Raw genomic sequence first — 18533 nt, 5'->3', positions numbered from 1 at the left:
GGGTCGACAAAGCAACTTGATTATTGTTGAAACACATTTTCAATGAACTGGTTTTTCATCACAAATTCAGCCTTTTAATTCATTTTCAGCTAGGAAATTAATCGTTTTACAAATGGGCAACGTTTTAATCGTTTGTTGCTTGTTTCATTTCATGAAATAGTTAGTTGATAGCAAGAGTTAGATAGCAAGAGTTAGATAGCAAGATTTAAAATGAAACCAGTCCGATTATTATTGTGCTTCCATGAACACTGGAGAAAACATCATTTTCTGCCCAACCGTTATTATTCTGGGTCGACAAAGCAACTTGATTATTGGTGAAACACATTTTCAATGAACTGGTTTTTCATCACAAATTCAACTTTTTAATTCATTTTCAGCTAGGAAATTAATCGTTTTACAAATGGGCAAAGTTTTTGTTGTTTGTGGTGGTTTCCTCAAGGTATACCAATTTTTCTAGCTTTTCTTGTGGTTTGATTTCAATCTTTTTAATCATTCCCCACTCCAAACAATTCATCCTTCATATACTCACTAGCTTTTTATTCTGAAGGTCTGTTGAGTGCAGCAATTGCTTCTCACATTTACGTTTCTGAATGTTGGAAAATAAGGTGAATTCTTGACCTTTAAAATTAAATCGGTTAGGGTATAAACTATTGTCTCTACTTCAGGATGCATTGTAGCTTATACACTGATCCTGCATTCCCACAAATTTCAGCACTATAAAAAAAATTGCTGCAAATGATTGTCATTTTACCTATTTGTTGGTTCTAGCCCAAAACCTGAAGTAGTCAAACCATTAAATAATTTGGTTTCGACAATTTTCAGGTAAGACTTCTTGCTTCAGCGTATAGCTGGCAGATTTTGAGATTTGGTTGCACTAGCCTTGGCCTTCTGTGTGCTTATGATGATCTACTGGTAACGTGACTTGTGATAATAAGCCAGTCCTGTTAACCTTGGACAAGATAAAGCAGGATATATGGACTGACAACTGAACATGAACAGCAGGATAAAGCAGGGGATTTGAGTTTGTCTATGAATCCATGGAACATGGTCATGAGAATTGAACCCTACTCTTGTTGCTTCTGGAAGATGCAAAACATACTATACAATTTAATTTTGACTTATCAAGTAGTCATGTGAGTCTGACACTCCAGTCACTATCTTACTGATACCATGAATGTTCTGGAGTTTTATTTCATCAGAATGGCATGGAACCTGTGTGTCAGCCTGGATAGGATAAAGCATATTTGGAAATAACAGAGATTAAAGTTCCAAAGTAATGAGCTTGTTACATTCCTCCAAGTCTTCTGATATCCACAAAATGATTCCATGTGTCATACTTCCGATGAAAAATATGTCCAATAATTAAAGAGAGGCAGACTCAGACAACATAATTTCCAAAAGAGAAAAATAAGAAATGTAAAGAACGATGTATTGATCTAATTTGGTTTGATAACAAGGAAAGTTCATTTGTGGGAAGAACGTGGACAAGAAATGAAGTTGAATGGAGTATTGTATGGTTTTTACTTTTTAGTATGGTTTATTATTGGAAATGTGCCTCCCAGGAAAACCATCAAATCGGTCAATTGAAATGTACTAAAAAAGTACTAAAAAAGAGTACAGCATAACCTAATAAAGAAATTATAAAAAAAATAATTGAGGGTAATAGGTTGCATCTTTGGGGAAAAAGCTTAGCAGGCGATTGGCCTCAAGTTAAATCTCAAGCATGACATTGTCGATTCCGGGCTTGCTCAACTTTAGGTGTTAGACTTAAAATCCAATACTTCTTACTCCTCTGAACTACATACCCTTGCAGGTCCACCCTCCTGAATTAGATGACACAACCACGTGAAGGAAGAGATTTACTTTGGCAGACTAACAATGGTTAGTGAAAATGGGCCCTGGTGATGGGATAGTGGCAGGGGAAAATGGTGGCCATCCCATGTGTTATTTTACTGTTTTCCCACTAAATGTCTCGATTTAGAAGAGCTTGGAAACATCAAAATAGAGTACAAAGACAAGGGACACATACTGCAGCTGTTAAATGCGGTACTCAGGTTTTGTACAAAGTGAGTTGCTGATTTGAGGTTTTGGCAACGAAGAAAATAGATAGACCATTGAGTTGAAAAGTTTCAGTTTTTCACTAAGTTGCACAGGGGCTCGTGTGAGCTGTTTCTAGCACTGTTTTGAAATGCAAAGAATATAGAACAGGGCCTTAATGCGGCGCTGGTTCCAGTTTGGAGTCAATGGGCAGTGTTTTTGGGCTTTATTTCTTGTACAGATTTTTTCCTCTTTTATTCTCCTAGAGCATGGGACGCTTTCACCAATAAATTACAGTGTTACTCAGCCTTATCTCTGATGTTATCTGATAATTTACATGCAGTATACTGAACATCCAGTGGCCAAAAAAATTGCAGTAGTTCCTCCCAGAGTCTACACGACTCCATGTTTTGTCCTCATTTTTAACTTCTCTAGTCTTACTCCTAGTTATTTCTACCCAGGACAAGATAATTGGAACTTTATAAAAGTTTTCAACAAAATCTCCCAACTCTTTGTCACACCATTTATTTATTTTATTTGCTGTCATTTATTAAAAACAAAAAAAAAATATATATATATATATATATTTTTATTGGTTTGACGGTGTGTTTGCTTTAAAATTGGAATTATCTGAAATCCCATAAGCCATGCATCCCCTACTGCATGATTGATATAATTATAAGGTATACATGTGTGCTTGCTAGAAATTAGAATGCTGTAGAAACAGCCTTGTGATAGGTCATGGAGAATGGATGGTTGGATTTCTCTTTCACTTTAAAGCGAATTTAAATGTTTGACTTGTTATTCTTGGCTGTTGTGGATCTAAGGGGTTATGGAACTTCTGTCCATAGCTTTTGAATGAACTAGCTCAGCTGTGTACAGCTTTTAATATGTTGGAAATTCTTTCTGAATATCATTATTATATAATTGGCTATATATTGTGTGGGCAGGAAAAACCTTAACCATGCGGGAACTTAATTTTCTCGAAGTTGATATTGGAAACGTGGGTAAAGGAAAGGAACATTGTTAAATTGTTTAATAATTGAACTTTCTTTCTTAAACCTAATCAGTTTGAGTTTAGTACAATTGTGTGCTACTTGTACCTTGTTAAGATACAATCATTTTTGAAATTAATAACAGAAAAGTTTCATGATCGAGTCCGGGCAAAGTGAGAATGTTCAACTCTCTGTAATTTTTGTCTAGCATTCTGAGTTCTTCTCACATGAGTGCAAGCTTTCAAATAAGCTTTACAGTGAAGATTTAACTGTAAAACTGGTTCTTTGTGCCTCTATGATATCCATGTGCATGGCAACAGAGACTTTGTAAAATCTATATCATATCAGTGAGTTGGTCAACCTCAACTTCAAGATAATAATTTTAATGGGAATAGTGATGTGGAGCCATCTTGGAATATGGGTATCCTCCAAGAGAAGAGAGAGAAGGTGGTGGGTGTTGTGGAGCTAGTTTCCATTGCAATGGGACCTACTCGGCTGATGATAGATGCTAATGGGCAAGTTGCCAATCTGATGAAACATTGAATCAGTGGGCCTTTTCCTTAATAAAGCTCTGATGGGTAAGGGAGGAAATGATGATAGGTGGTTTGATATTCAATAGCTAAATTTCAATAGGTCTCAACTGAGGGTGATGAACATCATTTCACATTTCAGACACAAGAATATTATTTGTTTATTTGATCAGTAGTTGCAACTTCATTCTTGATGACTTAGGAGAAACCATTTATAGAACTTTTGAAAGAAAAAATGTGGAGAAGGAAGATTGTCATTTGATCTCTATCACTTGATATTAAAATGGATGTGAAATTTACCAGGAATGAGCATACAAAAGTAACAAAACATAAATAGAGGGAGAGAGTATTGCGGGGGACAGTAAACTGTCATTATACTTCAAAGAAGTGTATGAAACTTCAAAACAAGAAGACAAAGCCTCATCATCCTTAGTCTACAAAATGCCCAAAAACACATTTTGAAAACTTGGGCCTTCGGAGAGGGCTCCGAGTCTGCCGTTTGTCTCTTTCTTTGTGTGTTTATACAAAGTCAGTACTTTTATACACTGCAAGAATCTCACTAACAAATGGATGGTTAACTTGAGAGTTTTTTAATGTTTAGAAATGGGAAATGCATCGTCTATGGCAAGCGATGGTTCGCTTCTTTTGCTTGGTTTCCACTTGCCAGACCTGACCAATGTCTTGTGCTATTTTCACGGCATCTGAGGATGCACCCAAGAGTCCTCTCCTTGTGAACCCAACTGCATACAGCCCAGAATTTCCTTTCCATCCATTTGGGAATGGTGACTTTGGGAACCCATTCTTGGAGAAGAATTCACCTTCCTGAACATAGCATAAACCAAAAAAAGATTAGCCCATTTGAGTAAAATAAAGCATCAATATTAAAAACAAAAAAAAAAAACAAAAAAGCTTCCAAGATAATTTTTGTTTTGTAAAATATTATAGGTAATGGGACAAATTCTATGCGGCCATAAATGCCTCACCATCAGCTCAGAGACTGACATTTTTATCTGAGCAGGTTGAAAAACCAACTGCCACAACTGTCTTTCGAAAACCCAAAAAAGGAAAAAAAAAATGAAGACAAGCTGAAGAAATGAAAATTTTTCTCACCTTAAGCCAAGAAGGGACGTTGCTGCGGTATCCAGTAGCCAGAACAACTGAATCAATATCAAGCTTTTCGCCATTAACAAGCTCGACTGCTTGTCCGGGTAGAAACCTCTTGATTCCAGGGACTACCTTAATGTCCCCGGATCTGATTTTCTCCAATGCGCCAATGTCCAAGACAGGGGTCTTCCCCAATGTGTTCTTATACTTCATTGGACCAACCTCCGGCCTTTTTAGCCCATATTTTTCAATGTTTCCTAGCACCAACCACGCCAAAATCAACAACAGCTTGTCAACCAACCAAAGGGGTAGCCATTTCATCATCGAAACCGCCAACTCAAACGTAGATTTTCCAAGAATTTCTCTTGGCAAGACATGGACCTGCACAGCAAAGACAGACAGAACACATCCCATAAGAATCCAAACCCAGAAGCGCAATTTCATTGAAAGAGACTTGTTTTGTTTTGCTATATATATGGAGTACTTACCGAGCTACGACAAACCAAAGATGGTGAGGCATTGTGGTTGCAAAGATCAAGGGAAACTTCCATGCCTGAATTGCCACACCCCACGACTAATACTTTCTTCCCCCCGAACTTCTCGCCGGACTTGTACTCACAAACGTGAATAGCGTCGCCTTCAAACTCCGCTAGTCCTTCAATATCTGGCATCACACACTCGGCATTTTCGCCGGTGGCCACTACTAGCCAACGGCTAATGTATTCGACTTCAGTGCGAGTCGAAGCAGCGCTTGTTGAAACCGTCTTGACCAGCCAAAATCCGCTAGTCTCATCGTACCTAGCGGACTGAACGCACTCGTTGAATTGTGGGTTGATCTCAAAGTGTTTAGCATAGGATTCAAGATAGTTTACGAACTGTTTCTTTGTTGGGTATTCAGGGAAGTCTTGTGGGAAAGGAAGCTTAGGGAGCTGGCAAAATTGCTTGGGAAGGTGAAGCTTTAGCCTGTCATAGGTGCGCTTTTGCCACAAGGATGCTATGCACTCAGCCCTTTCAAGGACTACAAAGGATACTCCTTGTTCTCTGAGGCAAGCAGCTGTGGCTAGCCCGGATGGCCCGGCACCGACTATGACCGGACCGTTAATCCAAATGCTTGGACGAGAGAAGAAATCCTCATGATCTGCAAGACGAAACAAGTTCTTCATTGTTAAGACGATTCTAGCTCTCAGTTATGGAAGAAACTAGGTTGTACAATAAGAAGTGTCAGACAGAAGCGGTTTTGCGGACAGCTTGAAGAGGATCAAAGTGATAAAAAATAAAAAAAAAACAAGCGGTTGTGAGGAAGCTAGAGAGTGCTTGTGTTTTTGAGGTTTGAAACTTGGGAGGGAGCTTTGTCAGAGAAGAGAATGTGAGTTCGGTTTGGTTTGGTTTGGAAGGAGAGGAGGGGGTGGAGGGGGCTTAAATAGTGGTACTGTTGGGCATAAGATCGAGACGAGAGTGCATGTGATCAGGGAAGGGTGGGGGGAAGTTAAATGCGCTTCAAGAGTCGGTCTCAAATCCTAAGCCTTTTGCTTTCTTTACAATCTTACTAAATTTTAAGAAAAAAAATATTGGGTCTTTCTCAATAATTCTTAGTTAAAATATTGTTAAAGGGCTAGCTTATATTCTTGTAATAAATTTCATATTTTCTCGGGAAAATTTTCGTAAACCAAGTTGTGAAGGGCTTATAGCGCGCTTTTATTTTGCTTTCCTAAATGGGGGCATGTTGGCCGGTGAAAAATTAATTCCCCTAAAAAGACAATCGAGTAAACACTAAGAGAAGTAATCATGAGCTAAAAGATATCATCATTCAACAAAATTAGCTTGAGATGCAAAATATTAGGATGTAAGGCACTGCAGTTTAGATAGTGAGATGAGATGAGATAAGATGATTTTAAATAAAAATAAAAAATTGAATAAAATATGATTAGAATTTTATTTTTTAATATTATTACAATTTTGATATTTAAAAAAGTTGAATTGTTTATTATATTTTATGTAAAAATTTAAAAAATAATAATAATATAAAATGAGATAAAATGAAATCTTTTAGCGGATGATTTGGTTTAATTTGGAGAAATTTCACTAAACAAAAGTCAAAAAATAGAATTAGAAGGAGAATTAGGGAGCAATGAATTAAAGTGATGGGCCATGCTCATCTGATTCTATTGGCCCACAACCACTCCTGAGCCCTACATTTTGAGTTAAAACTAAATATTTATAGGAAAAATATAGTTGCAAGTATAATTGTGTATTAATCTATACATTAATATGATGTGATTAGTTAAAAAGTAGATTTTATTTAAAACAGTGTTAATTTAAATTTTAAGTATGAATAAATGATTTTATTGAAAACAGTGTTAATTTAAATTTTAAGTATGAATAAATCAGTATTAATACACAGATTAATACGTGACTGTTCTTGTATGTAACAAAACTCACATTTATATAGTCGGACTTCAACGTGGCAATTAGGGAATCCCCGGAATCATGCTGACTAGGATGAAGAGCAGGTTCTCACGTGGAGGAGACTGGTCATCAAGTTGAAAGGTGGGCCTCCATCTTGGACCCCATGAGCCTGCAACAAGCATTGGGATTGTGACTTGAAAGGCCGTTTTCCGGCCCACAAGCCCATTCTGCCACCTGGGTTTCACACCACGTAAGTGCCATATGTCGGCCCCACACGTGTCAAACATACAAAAGATCCACTCCACCTATGGTATTAATTTTCAGCCTTTCCACTCTAGTGATCATGAGCTTAATTAAGTATTTTTTAACTTTTTTTTTTTTCTTAAAGAAGAGAGTAATGCTAAATGTAGTCATGAAGTGTACAAAGTATTATGTAGTCTTTTTGAAAAAGAGTATGATCTATTATTAAAAAACTAATTTTCTTTTCATATATCATGTCTCGTATTTATTTATTTTTTTTAAAGTGATTGCGTAGCGCTTACACACTCACAACGTAAATATAATTTCTCCAATATATATAGTTATATATATGGTTAATGGCCCATGCATGATTAATATTGCATGCCCTAAAATACCTGAATTTTATATTAATATAGATCCGGTGGCCAAACATCGATCATTTAATTGGAATATGATAATTTACTCAAATGAAATGAAATGATTAAAATACTCAATATTATAACTTTACAACAAAAGTATTATACTGAAAGGTTTAATAAACTATTTACTCATCAACTAACTGAACAGATTATAATTTATTTAATCATGAGAACATGAAGCTGGGAATCCTGATCATGCTTGCTGATCTAGATTGAAGTAGTAGTACTAGTACTAGTACTAGGATGATCATCTAGATATAGCTAGCTAGCTTAGTAGTTATGGAGCATAAATCAGAATATTTTGATGTTCAGCAAAGCGTCTTGAGTTTCGTTCATGGCACATACGTGGAAGGTTAAGAAGTGGAAGCTGCTTGCTAGGTTATAAATTAAGAAATTAATGATGGATGTTACTTTCGGTATATATATATATATATATCTTAAAGAATATTAACCTAGCTAGCTCCAACTTCCAAGGTACGTACTCGAGACGTGTTCTCTTGATAATATATTGATCAGAACTATATATACATATATGGTCGACGTATGGTGGCCTGGGTTTCAGCTTTTATTTGTTAATCAATGGATTTATATATGATCCTGATCAGTACTATATATTTATATATAAGTGTGTTATCTGGGTTTTTCCCTCGTGTGTCTAGCTAGCTAGGCTTATGTCAAAGTACAACTTTGCAAGGACATTAAATTAAGAGTTTTGATCAGTTGGGAAAATCATGTTGTGCCCCCACTCACCCACTTGCCGCTCTCGAGTGAACTACATTAATTAATTAATTTCTAGGGGAAGAAGAAGATCGAGATCAAGAAGAAGGAGAAGATGATCGATGAAGAGGGAGGCATGTGCATGAAACCTTGAATTCCACAAGGGTCTCTCCTTTTCATGAAAAGTTTGGGAGCTACGAGCTTGGCGTTTCTAAGCCTTTGCATATTAAATTTGCTTTGGAATGAGTGGACGTAATATCATCAATATTCCAGTACCTTTACTCTAGTCATGGCCCCCAAGCTACCCCTTTTTTTTTTAATATACAAAATAAAAAAACAAAAACACAGAAAAGAAAACAAACAGAGCCTCCAAATGCTACAAACGAAAGGAAAGCTAGCGATAGGATCAAGGAGAAAATAGAAAAAAATTTCTGTTTCGTGATATCCTGCATGCATGATATGATGATTACTAGGGATATGTGTGTGTGTGTATATGTATGATCTCTAGCTAGCTCCCACCAACCTTGCATTCTCCACAGCCAGCTTGGGGAAGCTCGTGGAGGCCTTTCTACTTTTAGCTAGGATCGATGAGATGGGAGTTCTCTTTTCTTTTTTTTTTGGTTCTTTCTATTTTGTTGTATAGCATGAGATAGATCGTAGGGGTTTCGTCCAAGTTGCTAGCTTTTAGATATGGTGGTCGGCGGAACTTGCTAAGAAGAAGCATTAATTAAAGCGCGTTTGATCTTTGAGAGTATATCTTTATTTATTTAATTTGTGGGTAATGGCTATTAATTAGTTAAATAATTAAATAATGCTAAAGTTTTGTAGAACCGTAATTTACAATTAGTTTGAGTACTCACGCGTAAAGAAAAGCTAATCAAGAAAGGTGCAATCATTAGGATATGACAATTAATGGTACTTTCTTAACTTAGAATTAGTAGTTTAAGCTGCAGTTAGCTAGCTAGCTAGCTGCATGCACCTTTCTTAAATCTTTTAAATCTTATTTAATATCGCTACTCACATCAAGGTCATGGGATCAGCAACACGACATGCTGATCTACGCAATATTCCTGCTTCAAAACCTACATCTCACTGATCATCTATATACATGACCATGCATGCATGCATGCACCAAAATTCATTTACAACGACTGCCCTAGACCCCTAGCTAGCTAGCTGTATATATATACGCACCCTTTTTAACCAATTTATAAGAAAATAATAGAACCCTAAATCCCGATATATATGTATTCATGATCTCCCAAAATACCAGAGGCAGGCATGATGCTTTAGTTCATTTAGATAATTAAGCAATCAGGAAACTGCATTAGTAATTTATAATCTCCCTCATCATGAGAAGATGCCCTGCATCCATGGCCATTAATTTGTAAGTAGTACTACTAATTAATTAAAAAATTAAGATCTCAGAAATACTTTTAACGTATTACTAAGAAGTTTAAGCTATCTAGATTAATTGCTAGTAGTAGTACTAGTCCTTCATCATCATCATCTTCTTCCAATCAACTACTTAATTCACGGATTATTCCAAAGTGGACGCAGAAAGTGATCAACGCATGATCAGCAGTATAATCTAATTGGTAATTTATATATATAGGACTGGCGGTGCCAATTATATATTTACATAGAAAAAGTATAAAGATTCCAATTATAATTATAATAAAATGGTGCGGTAGTACTTTGTCCTATCTATTGGCCGATGCAGCTAGCTAGCTAAGATCAGATCATATTCTCAGGCAACCATTTTGTGTTTTTCACATCTAATTTAAATGACACAAAAAATCATTTTTCTTTTAATGTACGTCGTCATGTTTGATATATGTGGTATAAGGACTGATCGACGATCGAATAGTTATAAGCAAGTGGAGAGCATATATGATTATTCCAATGATAATTATATATAATAGTAATAATAAGAATATATAATAAGGTGGAAATTTAGTGGCTGCATGGTTAATTTATGAATTCCCTAAGATTATGATCATCAGCAAGTGATAAATTTTCCAAAAATGTTACGTATATGCATGCACATTAATTTCACAGATAGATTAATTGTAGGTACGAACGTACACGAGTATAATGTATTACTTTGATCATATATATTATATCATGAAAGGCAGTACGTACGGGATGGGATATTGTATTCCATGAACTACGTACGTACCAGTACTACTACTACTACTACTACTGCCACAATGCATGCATGGACGTCGTTGGAGCTTTATTACTAGCTACGTACTTTGCTTAATCGATCGTTAGCATATTATAATATATGCATGCACCACTTTTTTTATAATGTTATTATATATATACATTTTTTTTATAATGTTATTATATATATACATATATATTACATGATTAATTGTGTATTCCATGCACATGATATATATATATGCATACAAAAAAGATACATCAAAGAAATTAGACAATCAAGCTGTACTTGGTAAATTATTCACATTAATAATGCAGGTCGATTCCATTCAACGTACGTACATGATTAACTCATGATGTTTTATTTTCCATTTTCGTTCCTTTTCATTCTGCATGCCCTACAATTAAAGTTTGGTGGAGTCTCATATATAGCAGCAAGTGCATGCCAACAGTACTAGTACTACTACTAGTTTATGGTCAAACATGTGTACGTACAGAAGCTGGGATCAGCTAGAGCATATATATATATACACTTTTTATATGGGCTTTATAAATTGAACAGAAAAATATTATTCATATCTTATTGAAATTGCGAGGTAGGTGATATATTAAAATTTAGGGTTAGGTTCAACTGATCATGATGATCGATCACGAGAGGGCTCCAAAAGATTGCGATCGAGAGGTTCTAGCTTTTGTAGTTATGAAACGTTCACACACCTCTCTCTCTCTCTCTCTCTCTCTCTATCTCGATCGCTTTTCAACTTTCATATATATATATATATATATAGAAACCATGATATATATATATATGTAGAGAGAGAGAGAATACCGACGGCGCCCACGTCTTTCATAATAATTATTGTTTATTTATTAACAAAAAAGTACGTACAACTAGCTGCTACACTAGTAATCTATGAAATCAAAATATTTCATTTCGAGATATTTTGATCTAGCTATCTAGAACGTCTAGCTAGCAGCTAGCTAGGAAAATATCAAATAACTATGAGGTAGATTATTAGAGAATTTGGTCTAATTATTAGCTAATTAAGAGCGATAATAAGATGATATATGCTAAATGGAGAGAGAGAGAGAGAGAGAGAGAGAGAGAGAGAGAGAGAGAGATTAATGCATGGTCCTTTGTATCGTGGTTGCAAGCTCCCATCTATGGATGCATTAATAATATATATGCTAAACGGGGGGAGAGAGAGAGAGAGAGAGAGAGAGAGAGAGGAATTATCTCGATCAATGATATCCTGATCTATTTATTTGTCGATATAATATAAATGACATGAAATTAGTGAAAGATGGATCAAAATTTATATACACACACACATATATATATATATATGCGGTACGTACCGGCCAGCTGAGAACTTTTGGAGAAAATAATGGAAGATGATGATAAACCAGGAAATTAAAACGCAAAGAATATCTCAGCAAGTGATCTATATATAATGTAAGCTCATTAATTAGAACCTTAGAAAGATACAGAGACCGGCAAAAATACCCATATTATTAATTAATGTACAGGAACGAAAAAGTACTATATGTATATTAAATAGAAGGAATATTAATTTTTAATTCCGGCATATCATGTTTGGATCTGATTGGGTATAATGAGAAGCAAAAATCCTAGTAATTAGTATATATGATTCGTACCAAAATAATAACGGTCAAATATTCTTGTTCAGCTAGGGTTTCTGACTTTTTGTCACATGCATGTATATAATTATATTAATATGCCCAATTAAAAGACAATATATATACACATAGTCACGACAAATACATATGGTCAGCATATGATCATCGATCGATCACAAATGTCATTTATATACTCATTTTTTTAACCAATATCAATTATATATTTTGAATTATGAGGTCTTGATCAATATTTTTCCTTTATTTTCTTACTAAACTCATTAATTAAGGTTAATTAATATCTGCACAATATTGATGAAAAGAAAAGAAAGCTTTAAAATTTTTGTTATTGGTCTCTAGTGACTGTAGAATAATATCATGACATATATTAGTTCAATATATAATTAATTAATTGCATAAGTAAATGCATATATAGATTGAGTACAATATGGCATTACTACTCAATTAAGAGTATTTTGAAATAGAAATGATACTTGCAGTCTTAAGTGCGCAAGCGTCATGTAATCATTTTTAAAAAAAATTTAATAAATACGGGACTCACTATTAAAAAATTAATTTCTTTTGTAGTGAAAAGATTTCTTTTGTACTCCACTGTTAATTTTTTAACAGTAGAGTACCCGGCTGCTCTTTTTCAATTTTTCAAAATGACTGCATAACACTTGCGTACTCTATAACTATATATAGTAAAAAGAATTCCCTAAAATAATATAGTTTGTAGAATCACCCAAAACTTTGGATTAATACACTAATTAAATAGTCGAGACATGCTATTAACTAATATCAGGAGCATGATTTATATATATAATTGATTTTTTAATCACATGCTATTGAACATGGAGCTTAGAGTTCATTAATTAATAAGGAGTAAAAAACGAATTAAGGGAATACCCATTAATAGACTTATTTATATATACAAGGAATTATATTTGAGGCAGCTTAATTGACGAGTGATCTGATAATCATTAATGTTAATCCCTTCATGTGATTTTCATTCCTTATTTGCTCAATTTGTTGAAACACTTGATCCCAACGGCAATTTTAATATCAATTAGTGTTAATATTAATTGATGATCAGTTTTGAGGATCAGGTCGGTACGTAAAACATCTTGATCGAATAATGAAGTTTGAAGCTGCCTCCATGCACCTGATCCCTATAATTAGGCATGATCCAGAAACCATGTTAGGGGCATTGCACCTCGATCTGCAAAACCAATTCATGAAAGAACTGCATGCTGCATGCGTGCAGAGATGATCATTTAGAAGTACCTAAATGTCTATATTAATATTTTATATGAATTAATTAATTTTATCTTCATCCAAGGTGCCGCCCCTAGCTAGCTAGCTAGCCAATTCCATGGTTATGGCAAAAACCTCGCAAACTACACAGATTTAGACATTTTAGATATTGAATTGAATTGAGATGAGATGAGTTGAGTTCTATATAAATAGTAATAAGTTGAGATGGTACAGTAAGTTTTGTAGAGGCTATTTAAAATAAGTTTAGATATGTTTGAATGTTAAAATGAGTTTAAAAGTATTTATAAAAAATTGAAAAAAGTTGTGGATCCTATATCTAAAAAAATGTTGAGTTGAAAAAGGTTGTGAGTCTCAGTATGTAAAGATGTTTTGAGTTGATATGAGTTTAGTAATTTAAGAGTTATGTGTTTGAATGTTAGACTACTTAACTTAAAATTAGACTAAACTAAATTAATTTTAGTTTAGTTCAAATTTCAAATGGGACTTATTCTTCCAAGTTGGGGATTAAAGACTTAATCAGAATTAAAAGGTAGGTAGTGATCATCAGCTCATGAGGTTTTGATTAAAAAAATAAAGAGGATAATTTAAAGGTGGGCATCATGTGGTGGTAATTCTTAATTAATTAATGGGACGTGCATGGTTTTATTTTTCAGGATTTTTCTTGTGCATCTAAAGGCCAATGTCCTCCACACCACATGTGACATTATTTTTTTATATATGCTTAATTAAAGTACAAATTAATTATTAAATTAGGTTAATTATGTGTGAAATCTCCTTTTATAATTTATTTATTTCGTGCACTTTTCTAGTTGATGGATAATTAGTTTCGATTGATTTTCTTATTTTATTTTTATATGTAACCCGAGCAGTCGCATGCATAAAACTTCGATCGATGTGCATGGTCAAATGTACGTGGTCTATCCATGTGCAAATAAGCTAGAAAATCCTGACCTCTAGTTGATCAGAAAGAGAGATATTTGATGTATAAATGTCGGAATTCTACATTTAATTAATTAAATTATAAAAAGGGTTTTTTTTTTTTTTTTTGGAAGCGGCCGAAAGCTTTTTCGACATTCCAAAAACGTGTACGTGCGTGGGTGTTTCAGCAGCAATAGCAAGAAGGGATTCATGCATGCACAATCCACGCACGTCCCATCCCATCAATTTGCCCCATTTCTATCTACCTTTTCTATATCGATCCCTCCAAAGCTAGCTAGCTGTAAGAGTCGTGAGACTCATATCGGAATTGCAGTAATTAATAATAATAAATAATAATAATAATAATTAATTCTGCCGGCCCTTATGATCGATCTCCATGTTTTTCTAGGAAAAAAAAAAAAACTATATTTATTATATATGTTGTGTGTGTGTGTGTATATATAATATAATGTTTCACATGGCAGGCACGCATTTTCCAATATTATTGATGATGCCGGTAACGACCTTAATTTAGAGGATGAATTAAGAACTAAGATTTCATGCATGCATCGATCCCTTGAACTGATCATCAAAAACCGTCCACACTTAAAATATTGTAATTAAATGTAATGAGATGTATATATGCAATCGGCCATCATCATGTGAGCCTCCTTTATATATATATATATATATAATATTAATATTTAAGATCAAAACATGAGAAACATAATATATATATATATATATATATATATATATATATATATATATATATATATATAATTATTTCACTTAATATTAATGGAACATGATTTTGACCATAAAACTCAAAGAGAAAGGAAAGATCCAATATTGTATAATGATGTCCAAAAGATTCACAAAGAGAACAATAAGCATATAAATTAAGTACTCCACGAGAAAATATTCAAGCAAACATAATAATCTTACTGCCTTTGTATATTTATTTATTGGAAAATACTTTAGCCAAAAAAAATCCCACATAGGCAAACTCACAAACTGTTGTAGTTCGTTAGATTGTAAAACTATTTTTATTATAAAGTAAATTTAATGTATAATATGAAATTATATCAGTTTATCATGAGTTATTTTTATGTAATCTCTTTATGGTTATAGTACTTTTTTTTATTTACTTTTCTCTGAGTATATTTTCTTTTTTAACCTCTGCATTTAGCAAGCATTTCAAGAGCATCGCTAATTAATTTACTCAAAATTTAAAACTTCAAATAAGATAAATTAACATGCTCATTGTTTAAGATACGTGTTATTATTCTAAGGCTTTTACATCATATGTACACTGCTTATATGACATAATTTGATTTGGTAAATAATTTTTAAATTTAAATATTACAAATCAAATCTTTTTTTTTTTTTCTAAGCAAGCATGTTATATTATATATTAAGAAAGTTGTAGAGTTACATAGTTCATGGAGGATCAAAAAGAAAATAACGAAAAGAACTATCTAAGGGTATGCTTCCAAAAAATGATTGGTTGCTGCCCATTGCGCTATAAAGTGCGCACATCGATTTGCAATTCGATGTATTTTGACTATGACCCACTGTTCATGAAGAGCGAAGAAGTGTTGGATATCACTTATGATGGGATTGATTTGCCAATTTGGAGAAGATGAAGCGTCTTCTACTGCTGTAATTACTTGTTGAGAGTCTCATTCAAAAATGACCTGAGTGTGGTGAGATGAGTCAGCCATTTTTGTAACTAGGAGAGTTGCACTTGCTTCTGCCACAAGAGGATTTGTTGAAGTGATTTTTTCAGTCTGTATTTTTAAGACTTTACCTGAATGGTCTCTGTAGACTACAAATATAGTGGAGAAGTTATCTCTAACTGCAGCATCAAAAGTGTAGCTTAGGAAGCTTCTGAGTGGTGGTTGCCATTTTTTGAACTTCTTGTTTTGCTTCAATTCCCAAGCAACTTGATAGTTGAGGTAAATTTTGTTCAGTTGAGTTTTGGCTGTCTCTAATGAGAAGTTGAGCTGGTTATGCACAATGTCATTTCGTTGTTTCCAGATGAAGTCTAGAGTTATAACTGTGAAGAGTTGAAAATGGTGGATCTCTACGTCATGAAGGCCTAATTCTACTTTTAGATAGAGACACATTCTAATCCATTCTGTAATTGAGTGAATTGGCAAGTTTTCGAAGTTTAGAAGCCATGAGCTTTGACTTCATAATATTCTCACTATAGGGCATTTGACAAAGAGGTGGAGTAATGTTTCCTCAGCTTGGTTGCATAATGAGCATTCAGCTGAACTTGATCTTGAGATAATTTCATTCACTTTTGTCTTGGTTGGGAGAATGTTCCATTGCAGCTTCCATAGTAGTAATTTATGTCTTTGATGAATTTTCAACTTCCAAATCAACTTTCATGAATTTTCAACTTTTGCCACATGACTTACAAATCAAATCTTACTTAAATGTAAATGATGTATTCTACATACTAGCCTGATAATAAAATAATTATAATTAAGACATGCAAGATCGCTGTTCAAGTATATATCAATCTTCCAATATTAATGAACAATCCAATTAATTAAGTGACTTTAAAACTATAATAACGGCAAAAATATAACTAAATACCACAAGAATAATATTTCTTGACTAGGAATACAATATCTTTGCGAACATGACCAACTAATTAGGGTTTTCCATAAGAAACAAGAACGTACGTACACATGAACGTCTGAGGATCATTAGATGCCTGTGAATCTTACATGACCATGCATCAACAATTAGAAATATTACGACTTTAAAGAGACTGAAAGTGAGAAAAAATAGTCAAATTCGATTTAAAATAAAAAAAAAATTAAATAAAATGTGACAAAGTAAGTACTACATCATGTGTATATATAGAGCAGACAACCGCATTATACGTACCTCTCACTCACACACACACACACACACATATATATATAGTTAATATTAATCTAACTTTAGACTAACTACCTGATTATAATGTTGTACTTGTTTATCATATTAATTAATTAATTAAGAATTATTATCATAGCCCTTGCATCTTTTTGCCAATCATGAACTATGCTTAATTCCCTGCCCTGCTAAATAACTACCATTGATTGTGACTTCATATTATATAAATATATATATATATATATATATATATATATAACTTTAAATAAGTACGGTTTATATATAACTTTATATGAGAGCAAAACGGTCCAAGTAATTCTACCTATATATTATAAGATTAATCAAGAAAATCGGACACATTAATTCCCTTTATTCACATGTATAAATTATTATCCCATATATTATATATATATAAGATGAATTTGTACCTACTTTCAATGGTGGCCGCAAAAAAAAAAATTAATAATAATAATAATAATGATTCAAAGGACGTGATTAGATGCGTCAAGGGATTATCTATATGGGGAAAGTCGGAGTTGATCAGTTTGTACCATGCATGTGGCCTGCAGCAGCATGGTACGTATGAAAATGACTGACTTGGATTCGTCCCGGCCAGTGCATGGGTCACATGAGGTTACATAAATGATGCTCATGCATGGCTATATATATGATTGAAAATTTGAGAGTATCATCAAAGTTATTGCGTCGGCTGGCCACCATTTTTTTTCCCCCTTCTTTTTTTGGTTATATTCGAATATATAAAAGTTTATTTATTTATTTAAAATGAGGCCCAATTAATATTATTGATGCATGCCCAAAAGGCATTGGAGAACTACTTTGTAATGATCTGTTGGGATCATAGGAAAAATGATCCCCTAACTAGCCAGTCACCATGCGCCACCGATCGATTCCATCATCATCAAGGCCTTTATTCTTGATGTTGTACTGACCAACATAATTCCTCAGCACTCGTGCATATGATATAATATATATATATATATATATATATATATATGTTTGTTCCATATATGCAGTGGTTTCGTTTTCTTTCTTTTTCTACTTTGTATTTTTTTTCCTCTATCTTGTTGGAAACTTCAATAACGGGACCAAAATTGGCAGGCAAAGAGGTGCATGGTGCATGTGGATCAAGATCATGACCTAGAGAAAGTCATACTTATGTTGGT

At 33.8% G+C, this 18533-nt stretch overlaps 1 protein-coding gene across 1 annotated transcript; it reads right to left on the bottom strand.

The window, feature by feature from the left end:
- Window positions 1-3888: 3888 nt before the first annotated feature.
- LOC122307952 (probable indole-3-pyruvate monooxygenase YUCCA8) lies at window positions 3889-6042 on the bottom strand. The gene is made up of 3 exons (XM_043121086.1): window positions 5155-6042; window positions 4673-5047; window positions 3889-4384 (listed from the first exon to the last, which is right to left on the bottom strand). The coding sequence occupies exons 1-3, from the start codon at window positions 5827-5829 to the stop codon at window positions 4160-4162; spliced, it is 1275 nt and encodes a 424-aa protein (XP_042977020.1). The 5' UTR covers window positions 5830-6042; the 3' UTR covers window positions 3889-4159.
- Window positions 6043-18533: the final 12491 nt, after the last annotated feature.

This window comes from Carya illinoinensis, chromosome 4 (genome assembly GCF_018687715.1).
Source record: "Carya illinoinensis cultivar Pawnee chromosome 4, C.illinoinensisPawnee_v1, whole genome shotgun sequence".
Classification (NCBI taxonomy): Eukaryota; Viridiplantae; Streptophyta; class Magnoliopsida; order Fagales; family Juglandaceae; genus Carya; species Carya illinoinensis.
Note: the sequence above shows the minus strand (reverse complement) of the source record. Positions and strands in the feature narration are given on the sequence as shown.